Raw genomic sequence first — 15,958 nt, 5'->3', positions numbered from 1 at the left:
CATCTCTTTTGGGATACATGTAGGCAAAAAGTATAGGCAACATATAAGCATCTACACGAAACCAATGTGTCACAGATAACTGACAGCTGGTTAGCTTGGTTGGAGCACCATGATAATGAATTCCAAATAAGCTAGGCTCAAACTTTGTTCCCCAATCCCAGTTTGTGTTCCCAAAAGGATAGGGCAGGAGTATGAATGGCTCAGTGTAAATCCAACCCCACTATTACAAACAATGCAAAGTTCATCCCCTAATGGAATGTCTTATTTGTACACAAAGACTTAATGATACGTGATCTGCAATGGCCATGTAATCCTTCATAATTGCATTCTACTTTATATTTTTCAAAGTGCCTTCAAATTCATTATCACTTTAGATCCTCACAGTCTCTCACAGTGAGGTAAGCAAGATGAAGATTCTTATCTACATTTGACAGATGAGGAAATTCAGACCTAGGGAGGAAGTAAAGGGTCTAAGGTCACATAGCCTGTAAGTGGCAGAGCCGAGAACCCAGGTCTTTTTACTCCTACTTTCATGTTCTACAAATCTCTGAGGTTTCTGCAAGTCTCTGACTGCCATGACATGCTGCAGGTAACTAGCACATGTTGTAACTTCATGTTAACACTGACCAGCCCAGAATGACCAATTCCATGAAGCACCTAATGGAAGCACCTCTTCACTGGTCACTCTGACAGTGGTGTCTTGCTTCTGCCTTTTATCTAAGGATGCCGTTGATCTGCTGGTGTACATGTAGCAGGGAACCCAAAACAGTCCTATGGGAGGATAGGTTCCCAATCATCCCATCTTCCTCTACCTGTCCCCTCATCCCCTAGGCAGATATGAACCCCATGATGTGTCAGCTAGAAAGGCTGGCCTCTGTACACATACCCTTTTATACACATATATGTACATCTACCTTCTGTACATACCCACACAGATGTGTGTAAATACACACCTTGTGCACATGCATGTTTACATGACGCCCTTACACATGCTTATATGCACATTTCTTGAACAAGCACACATACCCTTTATAAAGCCTATCTCCACATACACACATTTATTTATTTATTTATTTGCTTTTTGGTGAGGCAATTGGGGTTAAGTGATTGCCCATGGTCACATAGCTAGTGTAATAAGGCCAGATCTGAACTCAGGTCCTCCTGACTCCAAGGCCAGTGCTCTATCCACTACACCACCTAGCTGCCCCTTACACACACTTATATACACCTTCACAACACACTCTCTCCTTGGACATACAAAAATAAACTTTCCCAATATCCGCCCCTTACATTTGTACAGTACTTTATTGGTATATGAAGCTGGAACTTCTTTCATCACAGTGGAATATCCTAATACCCCCAGAAGTAAGCATAACAGGTATTACAGAAAAGGGAACTCGGGCTACCAGATCAAAATGGGGGAAAAAAAAAGACTACACCATAATACAACATGGCAATAAGAATACTACCATGCCCTCCCTGACTTTCTCCATCATGATTAAGTCCGGCATCTTGTATAGATAACAGCATCACCTAAATGCTAGCTTTACTTCAATGTAGCTGCAGGTGTGTTCTAAGGCCCCTTCTGTCTCTAAATCCTATGATCCCTTCTTACAACTGGCTTCCATAAGAGAGCATATGACATGATGGGCACAGCACAGGCTGTGGAGCCAGAGGTCTTGGGTTTGAACCTCAGCTCTAATACATACTAGTCATGTGACCTGGCCAAGGCACTTTCCCTTTTAGTGCCTTAGTTTCCTCATCTGTAAAATGGTGTTGGACTAAATGACTTACAAAAGCGCTTCCTAGATCTATGCCACATAATCATGTCAGTAAGCCAGGTGGCCACCCTGGAGGGAAATGATATTAAGGAGATGAAATGGCTTCTAATGCCCTTTCCAGCTCAAAAGCTTACCTGGTTGGAGAAAATAAACTCATAGACAGACCTTTGGAACTGGGACAGTTATTAGTAGCTATGGCTTACCTACAAGCATGGATGCAGGACTCAAACCCAGGATTCTTCCTCTTACAACATACTGCCTCTTTTTCCTATGTGCACAAATGCAGGCAAAATAGGAAGCCAAGAAAGTAACTATTTAGGGAAAAGTCCTGGACTTTATAGCCATCTTGATGTCTTTTCTCAGGTGACCTTGCCATAAGGAAAAGAGATTAACATGTTCCAGAAGCTCTGGCCCACAGTGTCTATGGTGCCACCCCACCCATACCTAGAGGGTTGAGTTCCTACTTCCAAGCCACTTATGGAGGCTCCATTTCCTCACCTGTGAAGTGAGAAGGGCTGAGTCTGCAAAATGTTTTGAAATCCTCAAAAACAAGATTTATATGAGGCAATACGCTATGATGGCTAGAGAACTGAACTGGGAATCAGAAAGAATTGGGCTCTGATCCCACTTCAAATATCTTACTAGCTGTGTGACCCTGGACAGGTCACTTAAACTCTCTAAGCCTATTTCCTCATGTGAAAAATAGGGATAATAATAGTATTTCCCCCCTGCCCCCTGGGGTTGTTGTGAGGTCCAGTGAGATAATGGCTGAACAACATGTCAGCTTTAAAACACTATCTTTATTATCATCATCAACATCTGAAAGTGAGGCCCCAGAGCATCAGAATAACTCACGTAGCATTGCAGCCTCTGCCAATCACTTATTCCCATCAATCCCTTCTCTCTGCTTTTATTCTCAGTGTGGACCTTCGTACCTTCCCTCCTCTTTGTGGTAAGCCCAGGCTCTGTAGTAGCTGAAAGCAAAGGCTTCATCATAGCCAAATAGAGCAGAGAAGTGATTGATGCCAAGTATGGGACCCAGACTTTCCTACTAGTAGACAAATAATTAAACTAGATAGAAATGTATGCACCTAATCTGTCCCCCTACTTGCTTCTCAGTCGAAGCATCATGCACAGGCCATATCAGAGTGATTTATCAGCAAGAGCCACTGTGGCTCTCATTCTTCAAACCAAACAGCCCCCTTGGACTCTCTAGAGTGCGCTTGAGAATGTTATCTTTGAATGTGCTTCCTCAGTAGGGGATGGGAGTGTCAGGCAAGCACAATGATACTAGGTTACCCAAGCCCTTTCCCCCCTCCCCCAGCCCCCAAACCATAGCTGCCAGCATTTCTCCATTCTTACCACCACCAGGAATCATTGTTCTGTGTCTTCAAACATCGAGTAACCAGGGTGGGCACAGTCAGTTCCATTGGGATTTGGGGTTTGAGGGGAGGGGGCAACAAGAGACTTGGTCTCTTTGAGGGGAGGGGTGGGGCTGGATGACTCAGCGTTAACCCCCGTCTCCTGCTTTCCAAACAGCTCAGTAACAAATCCCTTGACAGAGATACGTCTGGGTGGACACCTTACAGCTATGTGAACGTGCTAGGTCAGTAAACATGCCCAGTATCAGCCTTTCCCCCCGGGCCCAGCCTCAGCTTTCAAGTCCTACCCCACCATCACCTAAAAGGTTCTTGGGGTCTAATACTCCTTCTCCCAGAACTCCCCCCACTGGACACTTATACTGGCAGAACTTTGGGTTGCTTCTATCTTCTTATCCTAAGGGAAATGATGCAAATCAGGCATTTGTCCCCCAGCATATGGTATCTTTTGGGAAGGGTAGTTGTGGAGGGGAGAGCAGTGAGGACAGTGAAGCTCTCTGCCAATGAAAGGCAAAATGTCATAGGATTTCCTTCAAAGAGGAGGAAGACCCATGCCCCCTCCCTCAGACCCTTATAAGAACAACTGGGCAAGGTTGGGACATATACAAAGTTTTCCCTGAATCCCAGCAAGGGCTCTGAATCTGGAAGGTCAGACTGCTCTGGTAAAGGGGGAGCTGGGATAGAGAAAAGGCTTTTCCTCATGGTCTGCAAGAGGAGGGGTGGTATTTTCAAAATGCCCCCTTTCCATCTCTTGCCCTTGATAAGATCTTCCCCCACCAGGGTGGCCCCCTTGTCTCTGCCTCTCCTCAGCTGCCTTGCTCTTAAAGCCCCAAAGTTTATCACCCACCACACCTTCCCCTACAGTGATGGACAGAGAAGGGGAACAAGGACACCTTAGTTTCTGCTATCAGGCCCACCTTGGAGTGTCTCTTAGAATTCAAACACAGTATCTATCTCTCCCTAACCCCCATGTACCTCATACCCTAGGGGCTCTGGGAATAATGGCTCCTCCCTGTCATTCCTCTCACTAGACTCCCATTTCCAGATCAGTGCTCTGGAGGCCAGGTACCCGCCCGAGGACTTCTACATTGAACTTAGACACCTTGGCCGCCCTGCTGAGCCAAACACACCAGGTCAGATCCCATTCCACTTCCCTACCTTTTATCTCATTCTACCAAATCCCAAGATCCAGCTCTCTTCCCACACATCCCGTGCTGAGCACCATACCACAGACCAGTCAGTTCCCAAGCAAGTGTGCCCTGTGCCTTCACCACCCCATTCTGGCTCCTAATTGTTCAATGTAACCAGTTCCTCTATGCAACTTAGACAACTAGTCCGGATACTCACAGTAAAGTCTGAGGTGTGGCGATGAAGACAGGGTACTAACAATCAACTCTGTTACCTATCCATACAGCATCTAAGGCAAATGTTTAATCCCAGGCTCTCTTGTACTACCCAGAATGCTCTTGGATCCTGTCCCCCACCCCACCTACTCCAGGAAGCTGATATGAGTTCATAAGATACAAAATTCACATGAATTAAACATGACAAGGACAATAAAACACATGATAATTTCCAAAGCCAAGGCAGGGCTCTGGGGTTTGTGTCTTTTTGCTCCTGTCCACTAGCATGGATAGTTGAGAGTTGGTTGTGAGTCTATGGCTCTCAGGCTCCTGAAGGAGTACCCCAGACCCACTGAAGATGCCACCTGGGATGCCTTCTTTTCCTTCCCACCACCAGGCAGTGGTGACAGTGGGTGCTCTCATCAGCATGCTTATCACCTTAAGGCCATGGGGAGATTGTGGCCCAAATGAGGGAATAGGACTAGGGTCTTACATTCATCATCACCAAAATGAGCACAAATTATCCATCATCCTTAATGAATATTCATTAAGCACACAGTAACTGTGTGCTACAGAATTAGTAACTCAGGAAAGAAAGAAGGGAATAGTCACATTCTCTAGTATAAAAGAGGGAGGGGAGAGGCTGGAGAGCTAGGAATGAATAAGTCAGAGGTAACTCTGAAGAAGGAACAAGAGACTTCTATGTGAACACATTCTTTGCAAAGATGTCCCATTGGTCTCGGAGCCTTGACTGAACTAGATGTCTTCCTTGTACAGATGCTATGGATCCAGGAGGTGAAAGAAGTCTGGGCTCTAGGTTCCAGAGCCTCAGATTGTTGTTTCTGGGTTTCAGGACTGGGGGGGGGGGGCGCGATGTGGCTCATGCCAATGCAGAAGATTTGGTCCTGCTGTCAACTCAGAGGACTAGGTGGTTCTGATTCTATTCCTCTGAGCAAGATCTCCAGCAAACATAGGTACACATAGCCACTCTGACCACCCATGGGTAAATATACCCAGAATAATAGCTAATGCATGTGTGTACAGATACACGTAACAGTTTACATAAGTTAATTCACTTGATCTTCACAACAACCTTATGAGTTAGGTGCAGAAGGCTGGTCTCAAGCCCCTGGGCTCATCACTCAATCCCAAAGTACCCAGGATTTGCCTCAATGCAAACCCACTGAGCTTGAAGAGAGATTAATTCTGGCTTCCTTATGTCGGAGATGCTAAACAGCAAAAAACAAAAGTAATGTTGTCCTTGTTATCAAGACCGGTAGCCCAAATTCCCAGTGCATTTTCACTTTCGTCTTATTTTGCCAGTTCTTGGCAGGAGTGATGTTAGATTGTGGTTTGCCAGGATAACAGACTGCTTAAGGAATAACTTCATAGCATCATCCACTCATAGGCAGTCTGTGATGCCGTAAAATGAAAACTGAAGGAGCCAAAGCATCCAACTTCTAGGTCCAAACAGCCTATTATATAAAAGAAGTACCTTAAACTTTCTGGGCCTCAGAGTTCTCTACAGAATGGCAAAATTCATGCCTGACACAAGCAATACCATTAGGTGAACCATAGTCAACTTACAAACTTGGTCCTGGTTCTCATATATACACTTTGGAGTTAGCAGCATTAGCTAAGATAGAATTTTCTTCAAAGCTGGAGTTTGCAGCCCTGACTTCCTAGTAATCAGCAAATGAGAAACCTCTCCAGGCAGCCCTCATTCCCTTCCTTTCCACCATCAGCACCTAGGGATGGGGTGGAGAAAGCAGTCTCTTCATTATTCACTAAAAACCACCAGGTTATTCCAAGACTGAGCCACCTACAGGCAGGGAGCAAGGGTCTAAGAATTCCGGTTTCTAGGCTATGAGTGGAGAAAGACTTAAAGGGAGATTCTGGATAGGTTTTCAGAAATCTAGAGTAATTGTTGGTGATATGGGACAGCACCCACTAGCAGTGTTGGGAAAGCACCAGGGCTCCTTTCTGTGGCTAGGCCCCTAGGAATGATGCCACCAGATGCTGCCTTGTCCCAAAGGGCCTTCCAGCTTTGAGCAGCTCAGGGCCCCAGAAATATAAAACAAAGATATCTTCAGAGTAAATCCAGGAGTGGAAAGTTAGGAAGGATTAGTCTGAAAGCCAAGGGAAGAACAGAAAGTCATATTGGGGGGAATAGTGAGGAAAGACAACCACCTCCCAAATCTCTTTCTTTGCTTTCCTAAGGGCATGGTTGGGCTCATCTGATGATTGGAATGGTGTTCAGGGAAGGAAGGAAGGGATTAAGCTGGTCAGAAGCATCATTTTTACCTCTTTGGGCTCCTTCCCATGGACAATGCCACTGGGTACACAGAGCTTGTTCATGTAAGGGAGGTGACTAAGTTATATAAATGGGAGTATGGAGTTTTGGATAATGAAGCCTGTTTGATCTGGTCAGCACAAGTGGAGACAGCAGGATTTAGATCAAAGCATATTAAATATTTATATATGGTTTTCACAATTAAATCCCTGAAACACTCTCTGACCTTGATTCTGAGACACGGTACCTTAGTACAGCAGGCCAGAACTATCAAGAAAGATATCTGCAATGACTCTTTACAGTCAAATACCGCATCAAGACATAGGAGCTGAGGGCCATCACAGGATGGCCCCTATCATTTTACCTTACCCTCAACTCAAGCTCAGGGCTTGAAGCCCGTAGATGTTAGTCATAACTGCTTAAGAACAGAGCAGCCCATCCAAAGTTGAAACCAGATACATAAATCACTCTTACAGTTAAAAAGCACTGCTTTCTTCCATAACCAACTCTCAATTACCCATTAGTAGAGAATCCAGAGTGGATAACTGAGAATAGACCATGGAAAGGAGATGCCTATGTATCTATTAAAACCTACTTTTAGATGATCTGTAACAATTCAGATTCTTCAATGAGAAGCAGAGGTTGGGACAGTTATAGCCCAAGTGGGCATCTGGCCCCTGTGCATGCATGCATGCATGAAAAGGTATCTGTCTGTTTTCATTATCAAATCTAAGTGATTTTGGCTTATCCATGCCTTCTCCTTCCTTCTTCTTCCTCTCCTCATTAGCATGGCTAATTGAGAGCTAGCTCTACTTCTATTCATGGCTGCAGCCATTAATTTTAGGAGCTGAAAAATTTCCACCTGGAAATAGTGCTATCAGAAACACCTCTGCTCCTCTGGGGGGTGGGAGGGTACTGGCTGAGGTGAGGGATATGATACTGGCCCTCCTAGGTAAGAGAGCGGGGTCAAGTGAACCTGTCTACCACACATTACCCTTATACTGCTCACTCACAATATTATTTCTTTCTTTTCCCATTGTATGTTATTTTTCTGCAGGTGCTTGTGTGATGGACAGACGTCAAAACACATATATTATGGAGAAAGGCTTCAAAGGTAGAGTATCTGATGCCTGATGTGCCATTAGCAAAGAACTTAGCTGGATTAACACTACAGACCAGACATGGTCAGAAGTTCCTCAAACCTCAGAGAATCGGCACATGTAAAAAAATAATCCACAAATGTCCTGGTTCTGGGTAGTTCTGCCCAGGAGGAGCAATTGCAGTAATTTATATTTTTTAATTTTGGTTATATCTGCTTAGCAAACTCTTATGGGTTATTTTTATAGGTACCAACCAAATGACTCCAAAAATGTAGAACACCATTATATCCAACCAATTAGTGTGAGCTAAATCAATGAAAATTTTTGAAATAAAGTCAATCTATTTGCCCCAGAGGCTTCCTGTCTTGAGCTGGCAAGAAGAACTACCTTCCACCTATTAAGGTATGAGAAATGAAAATTATAAAACCTTAATATCCAATGGGGCCCAATCCTCTCTCTCTCAAGCAAGGAAACTATTTCCAGTGACCATGACAAGTCCTGATTACTCACAACAAAAGGACATCCAAAAGATGACAAGCTACAGCTGTGCCCTGGGCTTAGCCCAAACTACCTCTGAATGACATCAGTCAACAAGCATTTATTTAGGTCCTACTATTTGGCAGGCAGGCACTGTGCTGGGGATACAGATACAAAGAGAGAAAGGATCCCTACCTGTCAAAGTCCTCCAAAAGTCCCCAGACTTCTAGGGCATTGAGGAACACCTAGAGCAGACAGAGAGTCAAGAACATTTTCTCACCTCTCCTGGGAAACCTCTCAGTGACATCCATGGCCCCTTTCCCGGAATTAGTGACAATCTGTTTTCTTAGCTATAAAACGAAGTGATGTTATTATACCACTTATCTCAGGGTTGCTGTAAGGCTCAAATGAGATAATGCAAGTAAAGTGCTTTGTACACCACAATGTGCTATATGAATGAGACTAACCTTGACAAAAATTTCTTATTCCTGAAGGAGGTGGAATCAAATAGACCTAAAGTTCACATCCTGCTTTAGACACTTAATGGCTGTGTGACCTTGGACAAATCACTTGACCTCTCTCTGCCTAAGTTTCCTGTCTATAAAATAAGGGGTTGGACTTGATGACCTTTACAGGCTCTGTGGCCCCTTGTAGTGCTATAGCTATGACTGACAGATAGTACACTTTCAGCACGAGTTGGGTAGTTACAAGGACTTTGCCCCAGGGCACTGAATTTTAGAAGGAGATACCAGCATTTCTACACCTTCTACAGCTGTAGAAACAACTGAGCATAGCACCTAGTTTTCAAGAATAATTAGTTCAAATAGGAAGCTACCCCCTAGCAGAGTTCCTCCTAGGCCTGGCCCTGCCCTGCCTGGACTCCACAGCCACAAATTTGGAGTATCCTTGGATCTCCATCCATGGGCTTCCTCTTTCTCCACTGAATTTGGACTGAATAAGCTGATTTAAGGGTACATTTAGTACTGCTTGCTCCAGGCTGCTGCTTATAGCTCTGGTGTAAGATTTGGGTTGGTGCAATATTAACATAAGTTAGTGTTCTGCATTTTATAAGGGCCCAGAACCACCTGGAAATTATGAGGTCAGGGCCGTTGCTATAACAGCATTTGCTTGCTGTTTCATTCTCGTGTTTTTTGAATGAATCCATCCAAACAGGATGCATGTCCACAGACTCTCGTGGGCTACATTACAACAGGTGATGCTAAAAATAGGCTGGACCACTCATGGAAGGAGGCTGACTCAAGTCCAGACATACTGTTAAATGGATATAAAACTTTTGCTGTGCTCTTATCAGAATTCCCCAGACTTCACACTGGAGAACATTTGAGAATAGGTAACCACTAATAAGCCACACTCCAAAAAAACCAAACTTCAACATAAACAGAGCTGAGAAAAGCAGTGTTTCTTCTGCCTAAAAGACAGATGGTTTCAGTCTTCCTTTTTCCATGAGGGTGATAATCATTAAGAGGTTAGAAGGCCTTGAAACTGTTATCTATGTAATAATCCTATGGTCTAAGTAGTAATGTTTTTTACATGATGATAATACATTCTAGCAGCTACAGAATTTGGTTTCATTACCATGGATATATATTCAGCCTTTAAGAGGAGAGACAAAAGCATCCATATAGAAAATGGAGAAACTAGGGTTTGAAAATGAAGACATAAGTGCAGGAATGCTCTAGAAAAAAATTGGAGTGGGGGTAAGGAAAATAGAAAATTCCAGAGTCCCAGACCTTACAGAACTATTAGAGATGTAAGATGAAGAGTGAACCAAAACCCAAACACTTACACTAATCACAGACTGTGGAAAAAACACAACTAACAATCTTGTTAAACCAAAAGTTTTGGGGAGGTTTCCCCTCAAAAACAGGCAACATTCTCTGTCTCTGACAGTTTCTATTTTCCCATATAAATATCCCCACAGCATCACAGTCCATCTGTTACTCTCTCTTAGTATTCTCCACTCTTACATTTCTTGGGTATTCTGAGCTACCAACATAACTGGTAATTCCATCTCAACTTCTGTTTTTATGCTCCAAACACTCAACATCCTTCTTTATTCCCCACCCCCTACCAGTGACTTTGCTACAGTCTATTATTACCCTGGCCACTGGCTTCTCTGTCTTTCAATTCTTTCAACATGCTACAGCTGAAATCCTTGACCCTGCTTCTCTATCATCTTCTTTATCTTTGTTTGATTCCAAGATCTCACTTCCCCTCCTTTTGGCATAAATTCTCATCATTTTCTTCACGCAAAGCTCTTCTCATTTTGTGCAGGAACCTCGCTATACGGGCCTACTTTTCCCCCAAGTTCTACCAGCATGTCCCTCACCCCATCCTATCCAAATTCTTCCTCAAAATGTGCGACAGGTATGACTCCAGGGCTCTCAGGTAATCAGGGAAGACTGCCAGCCTGTGAAGATACTCATCAATTCCAGGGTTAGCCCAATTCCCTCTTCTGCCTTTCTTCCCCTTGTCAGAAATGGATGCCATACATGGAGAGAATGCATATGATCAATTTATAACAGCAGTAGTTTAGGAGCACAGATATGAATTTTGGTCCCCAACTCCACCACTAACCTATCTGGTGCCTGGTTTCCCCAGCTTTTTGAAATGGGGAGGGGCACCTGGGCCTCATCTATCCCAAGTGTTTGGATTATAAGCCTTCTTTAATAAGCAGGCACTATGCAAACACAAGTATTCATAACCCATTCCTCACCCCCAGCACAGGGCTAGGCTGTCAACACTGATACTAATCACAAGCGAGAGTGAGTCCCCACAGCATTGTGCTCAAGTTCCTCTCTAACCTCTTTCCTGGCAAAATGCCTTGAGATGGGGACCTGGGGAAACTTGAGGAAGTATTTTAAAACAGCTATTTATTTAATCAGGTAGATGGACAGGCGGGTGACTCAGCAGGGGAAAAGGGGCAGCTTCCTACTTTTTTCTTGCCCTGCCTCCTCCCCAGGCCTGGTACAGCTCTAGACTCACAGTGGGAGGTTCTCAGATAGTCTAGTATACCTCTTTCAGTCCTTACACTTTTCTGATGGCCTGTTTCTACAGGCAGGATGGTGGGATAAAAAGGATGTAGGCTCAAGGGACTGGGCAACTGTTACAGCTGCCTTTTTGTTTCTGATTGCAGAGACCTAGAAATACAACTTCCTAGTATAATGAATAACAGTAACTACCTTGTCCACGAACAGACCCATCCCAGGCTGGTTGGAGCAGAATAAAATTATCCACACTTTGGATAACTGAAGCCATTTCATGTCCCATTCTTCTTTTTCAAAAAAAAAAAATCAAGCAAACAAAAAGCCCTATCTCTTCTCACAGGAGGAAATGAAATTAAAATGAATCAGTTTTGGTTTGCACTGGGGAGGTGACATTCATTAGGCAAGAATTTCAAGGCTGATCCATCTTCATAGATCATATGATTCAACATAGCATTATCTCATTAATCTTTTACATTTTCCTAGGACAAGTGAGAGTATAAAAAAAAGGGCAGCTGGCTTCCCTCCTTAAGTCTTAGCCACAGCTTGAGGTTTTTTGTTTTGTTCTTCAATTCTTAAGGAGGAAAGAGAAGGGATTATGTTCAGAAAACAGAGACTTGTCTGACTATCTATGTCACTCTTGGATCCCTGAAATTTTGGGATATACATAGCTAAAAAGCACCCAAAAAGATAAAATAGACATAAGGAAATGTTCCAGGAGAGAATGCTCTACCTTTCTTTGGCATCTTCTAATGGAAGCAAGTCAAGTCAATGAAGTAAATAACAATGCACCACATATCTGTGGTCTCAGTTGAATTGTGGGCTAACCAATTCCCCCCTCTGCCAAGTATACCCATCATCAGAGATACCTAGACTAGAGCTTATAGAACTAGGAGAGGACCTAATTTGTGAATCCCATGGGAAGCCTTCAACAGAGTATTTTTAAGGGAAAGTGGGAAGGCTACTTAGTAGCAGCTCTGGTGAGTAGGACCATCTTGCTCAGGCTACCACTGTTTGAGCTACTAGCTATCCACAATGTGGCCTCCCCCTCCAGCCCACGGAGGGAAAAATCCAAAAAGTCCAAGGCACAGGTTGGTTGATACCCAAACATTTATATAACCATAAGGAGCCAACTAGATACTTGGGACTGCCAATGAGCTCAGTCTCCACTAAATGTACTCCTGAGCTAGAGAAAAAGTTATGTGTATAGCTATCTGTATAGCTATGGGCACAGCAACATAAAACTGTAAGACAACAGAAGCTTAAAAATAGAAGGAACCTTAAGTTATTGTCTAGCTCAGGGGTTCTTAATGATTACTGTGTCATGGACTTCCTTGGACAGTCTGGTGAAGCTTAATGTTTTTAAATGTCTAACGTAGGATTAAAAAAGGAAACCAATTATAATGAAATAGTTATCCAAAGAAATAAAAGCTCATGGACTCTAGGTTAAGAACTCTTGAATCTAGTTCAACCCCCTCATTCTATAGATGGGGAAACTGAGGCCAAAAGAAGTCAAGTGATTTGCTTGAGATCACACAGGTAGGTAAACAGGCAGAGCCCAGTGTGAATCGTAGTCCAGAGCTCTTTTATTTTCACATCCTATGGAGCAGTCAGCCCCCTACTTCCCCATTTCACAAAACAACAGGACCGCTCCAAGAATGTGAAAAAGCTGAATATTCTTCTTCCCCACATGGGATGGAATTTACTTAGAATAAAACCAAGGATGATCAGGACGACTAGGTGGCACAGTGGATACAGCACCGCCCCTGGAGTCAGAAGGATGAGAGCTCAAATCCAGCCTCAGACACTTGACACTTCCTAGCTGTGTGACCCTGGGCAAGTCACTTAACCTTTTTACCTCACCAAAACAACAACAAAAAAAACCCAAAACAAAACAAAAAACAAGGACCCACTATGTGGTAGAATGGAAAAAGCACTGTCAGAATGTGGGTTCAAATCCTGCCTCTGAAGTTTACTACCTGTGTTACTGCAGGCATGTCTCCTGCTCACTTTGAGCCTCAGCTTCCTCATCTGTAAAAGGAAGAGCTGTACTAGATAACCCACAGGGTCCTTTCCAGCTCTAAATCTATGATCCTATGGCTTTTCTTCTCTTTAGTATCACACAGGCATTACATAAGGTCACTCACTAGCTTTGATGTTATATGCAGGTACTAGACTCTTCCCTCTAGGAATTTATAGACTGGGAGGGCAAAGGATTGGGGAGGGGGGTGTAGGATGACAACAATGTCTACTTGGGAAAATAAAATCCCAAACCTATCCTAGCTGTGACTTATGGACAATGATCTTACTTAATGTAATTTTCCCCAAACAGGTTTTCCCTAACAACTCCATTTTCATCTCCTATGCTGAATCATTTTCTAAGATGACAGGGTGGTTTTTAAGCTTTCAGCATGTTTTCTTACTCGTGTTATTTTTCAATGATAACACAAGTCCTAAGAGAACTCCTTCCTGTTCTGCAGATTACACAAAAGAATCTGTAAGCAGCTCGAGTACGTGCTCTCTCAACAGCAGTGAAAACCCCTATGCCACCATCAAGGATCCACCCCTCCTCACCTGCAAGCCCACAGAGAGCAGCTATGTAGAAATGAAGTCACCTGCTCACAGGGATTCTCCATACACAGACATGCCGTCCTTGTCGGCATCTAATAAAAATATATATGAAGTTGGTAGGTGTCTTAAATAACTCTAAAATGCAGTATATAAACTGAAATAGAGATAAGGTCCCCTAACTATCCCCCTCTTCTGGAGGGGAGGGAATAAGAAAACTTAATACTGCTTTTAAGTATTCCAGGTCGAACTGTACCTCCCAGGACTGCACCTTCTCTCCTGGGCCAAATTTCCATACCAACACTAATCTAAAAAACACTATGATTAGGATGCAACATAGTAAGTATGTATAGTTGGGGAAATGTATTCTACCAGCCATTTATGGAAGATCTCAACTCAAATTCATTACTCATCCTAGTGGCCAGATATTTTTCCCTTTTAAATCTGAATAAGGATTTGTAAATGATCCATACAGTCATATTAAGGTTTCACCTTCACCTGAAAAATTAATCAGTCCTTAGTTTCACATCTAATGACCTCAGGTTGTGGTTCCATCAACCTGGGAGGACTGACAAAAGCCCCATCTTCAATATGTTAAATCTTTGGGTTGTGATTAGAGCTCAGCATTCTTACAGCACACTTTAGACAGAGTACCAACATAATAACACAGTCTCATTTCTAATCAATACTTGGTTTACAGAATAGCTAACATGACTGCCTTTTGACATGAATTTGGAAGCCTCCATTTCCCTCCCCTAGCCTATGTTAAAATAATCCTTCCTCTTCCCCCAAGAGGCAATCAAAGCTAATCTGTTCTCTGAACTCATTTTTCACTATATCCTTAGAACCCACAGTCAGTGTGGTCCAAGAAGGCCGCGGTCATAGCGCCAGCTATATCCAGAATCCATACGACCTACCTAGGAACAGCCATATTCCTGGTCATTATGACCTCCTCCCAATAAGACAGAGCCCTGCCCATGGACCCTCTCAGGACAAACAATCTTAAAAAGGGATAAACACGCTTGCGATGTGCTGTGCTGGACACACTCTCTGACTCACTGAAAGAAGACAATCCTTTGACTTGAAATAATGGTAAACAAGGAACACTGGTACACAACAACTCCTGCTGCATGACGTTAAGATCGTTTTTTACACTCTCCACCTAGGAATAATGAATAACTTCCAAAGAGACTGGAATAATTGTCCAATGAAGCTCTTTATATGGTCCACCCCCAAAATAACACTCAACTTTCTGGACTGTGTTGTAACAACACTTTACAAGATGAGCCAACACCAGCTGCATAGACAAGTTGAGACATGAGTGGAGAGCTAGTGGAACATTTGGGGTTCAAAAAAATACTGGGGAGAAGGTAAAGGGGAAGTGAGGGTGGCAGAGGAAAAGGGGTGCATGTGGAAGGGGAACTACTTTAAAAGCAACCAATCAATATGATATCTGTATATTTGGGCCATGTCATTACTATACCCATTTCTTTGTATGCTGTTTTTCTTTGTAGTAAGTTGTTTTATGTTCTTCTTTAGTACAGAGGTACAGAGAGATGCCTCGTGCCATCATATTATCAGTGCTTCAAGTAGCTATGACTATATTCTGGTTTCATCAAATCCCAATGGCTCCAAGTCATGGCCTGGTTGTCTCAAGAAGAATTATGTATGTCAACTTAAGTGTAAATCTTTTAATAGTTTAACAGTTTAATTTCCCCCTTTTTTGGCTTAAAGATGGCTATATAGTTGTGATTTTTATAGAAATATAAATATTTCCAGAGCAACAGCTTTTTTCTGTGTCTAGAGTAATGGCTTCAGGCTAGTTTTGCCACCTACCATCACACACAAAATTTTGGCAGTGTTAGTCACAGGTTCATTAAGATCTCCTTTGATCTAGGACTATCTTTGTACAACACCTCAGTCATCGCACCTAAAAACTAGCTTTCAGATGAGGTTTTAAATAGTCATTTGTGGAACAGAATGAAGGGTACCTACAAAATAGCTATTAGGTC

General features: G+C 43.1%; 1 protein-coding gene across 2 annotated transcripts in view; it reads left to right on the top strand.

Moving 5' to 3' along the window:
- The window catches only part of MEGF11 (multiple EGF like domains 11), a 298,924-nt gene extending 283,608 nt beyond the window's left edge, over positions 1 to 15,316 (top strand). The window contains exons 21-25 of one of the 2 annotated variants that reach the window (XM_020983009.2): positions 3,321 to 3,387; positions 4,192 to 4,293; positions 7,854 to 7,910; positions 13,859 to 14,065; positions 14,792 to 15,316. In XM_020983009.2, the coding sequence (XP_020838668.1) occupies positions 3,321 to 3,387; positions 4,192 to 4,293; positions 7,854 to 7,910; positions 13,859 to 14,065; positions 14,792 to 14,952 (594 nt within the window). In that variant the 3' untranslated portion in view covers positions 14,953 to 15,316. The remainder of the gene's footprint in view (positions 1 to 3,320; positions 3,388 to 4,191; positions 4,294 to 7,853; positions 7,911 to 13,858; positions 14,066 to 14,791) is intronic. The other variant, XM_020983023.2, reaches the window with a different exon arrangement.
- Positions 15,317 to 15,958: the final 642 nt, after the last annotated feature.

This window comes from Phascolarctos cinereus, unplaced genomic scaffold, assembly GCF_003287225.1.
Source record: "Phascolarctos cinereus isolate Bilbo 61053 unplaced genomic scaffold, phaCin_HiC Scaffold_3;HRSCAF=262, whole genome shotgun sequence".
NCBI lineage: Eukaryota > Metazoa > Chordata > Mammalia > Diprotodontia > Phascolarctidae > Phascolarctos > Phascolarctos cinereus.
The sequence above is the reverse complement of the archived record's forward strand: the minus strand, read 5'-3'. Positions and strand labels throughout refer to the sequence as shown.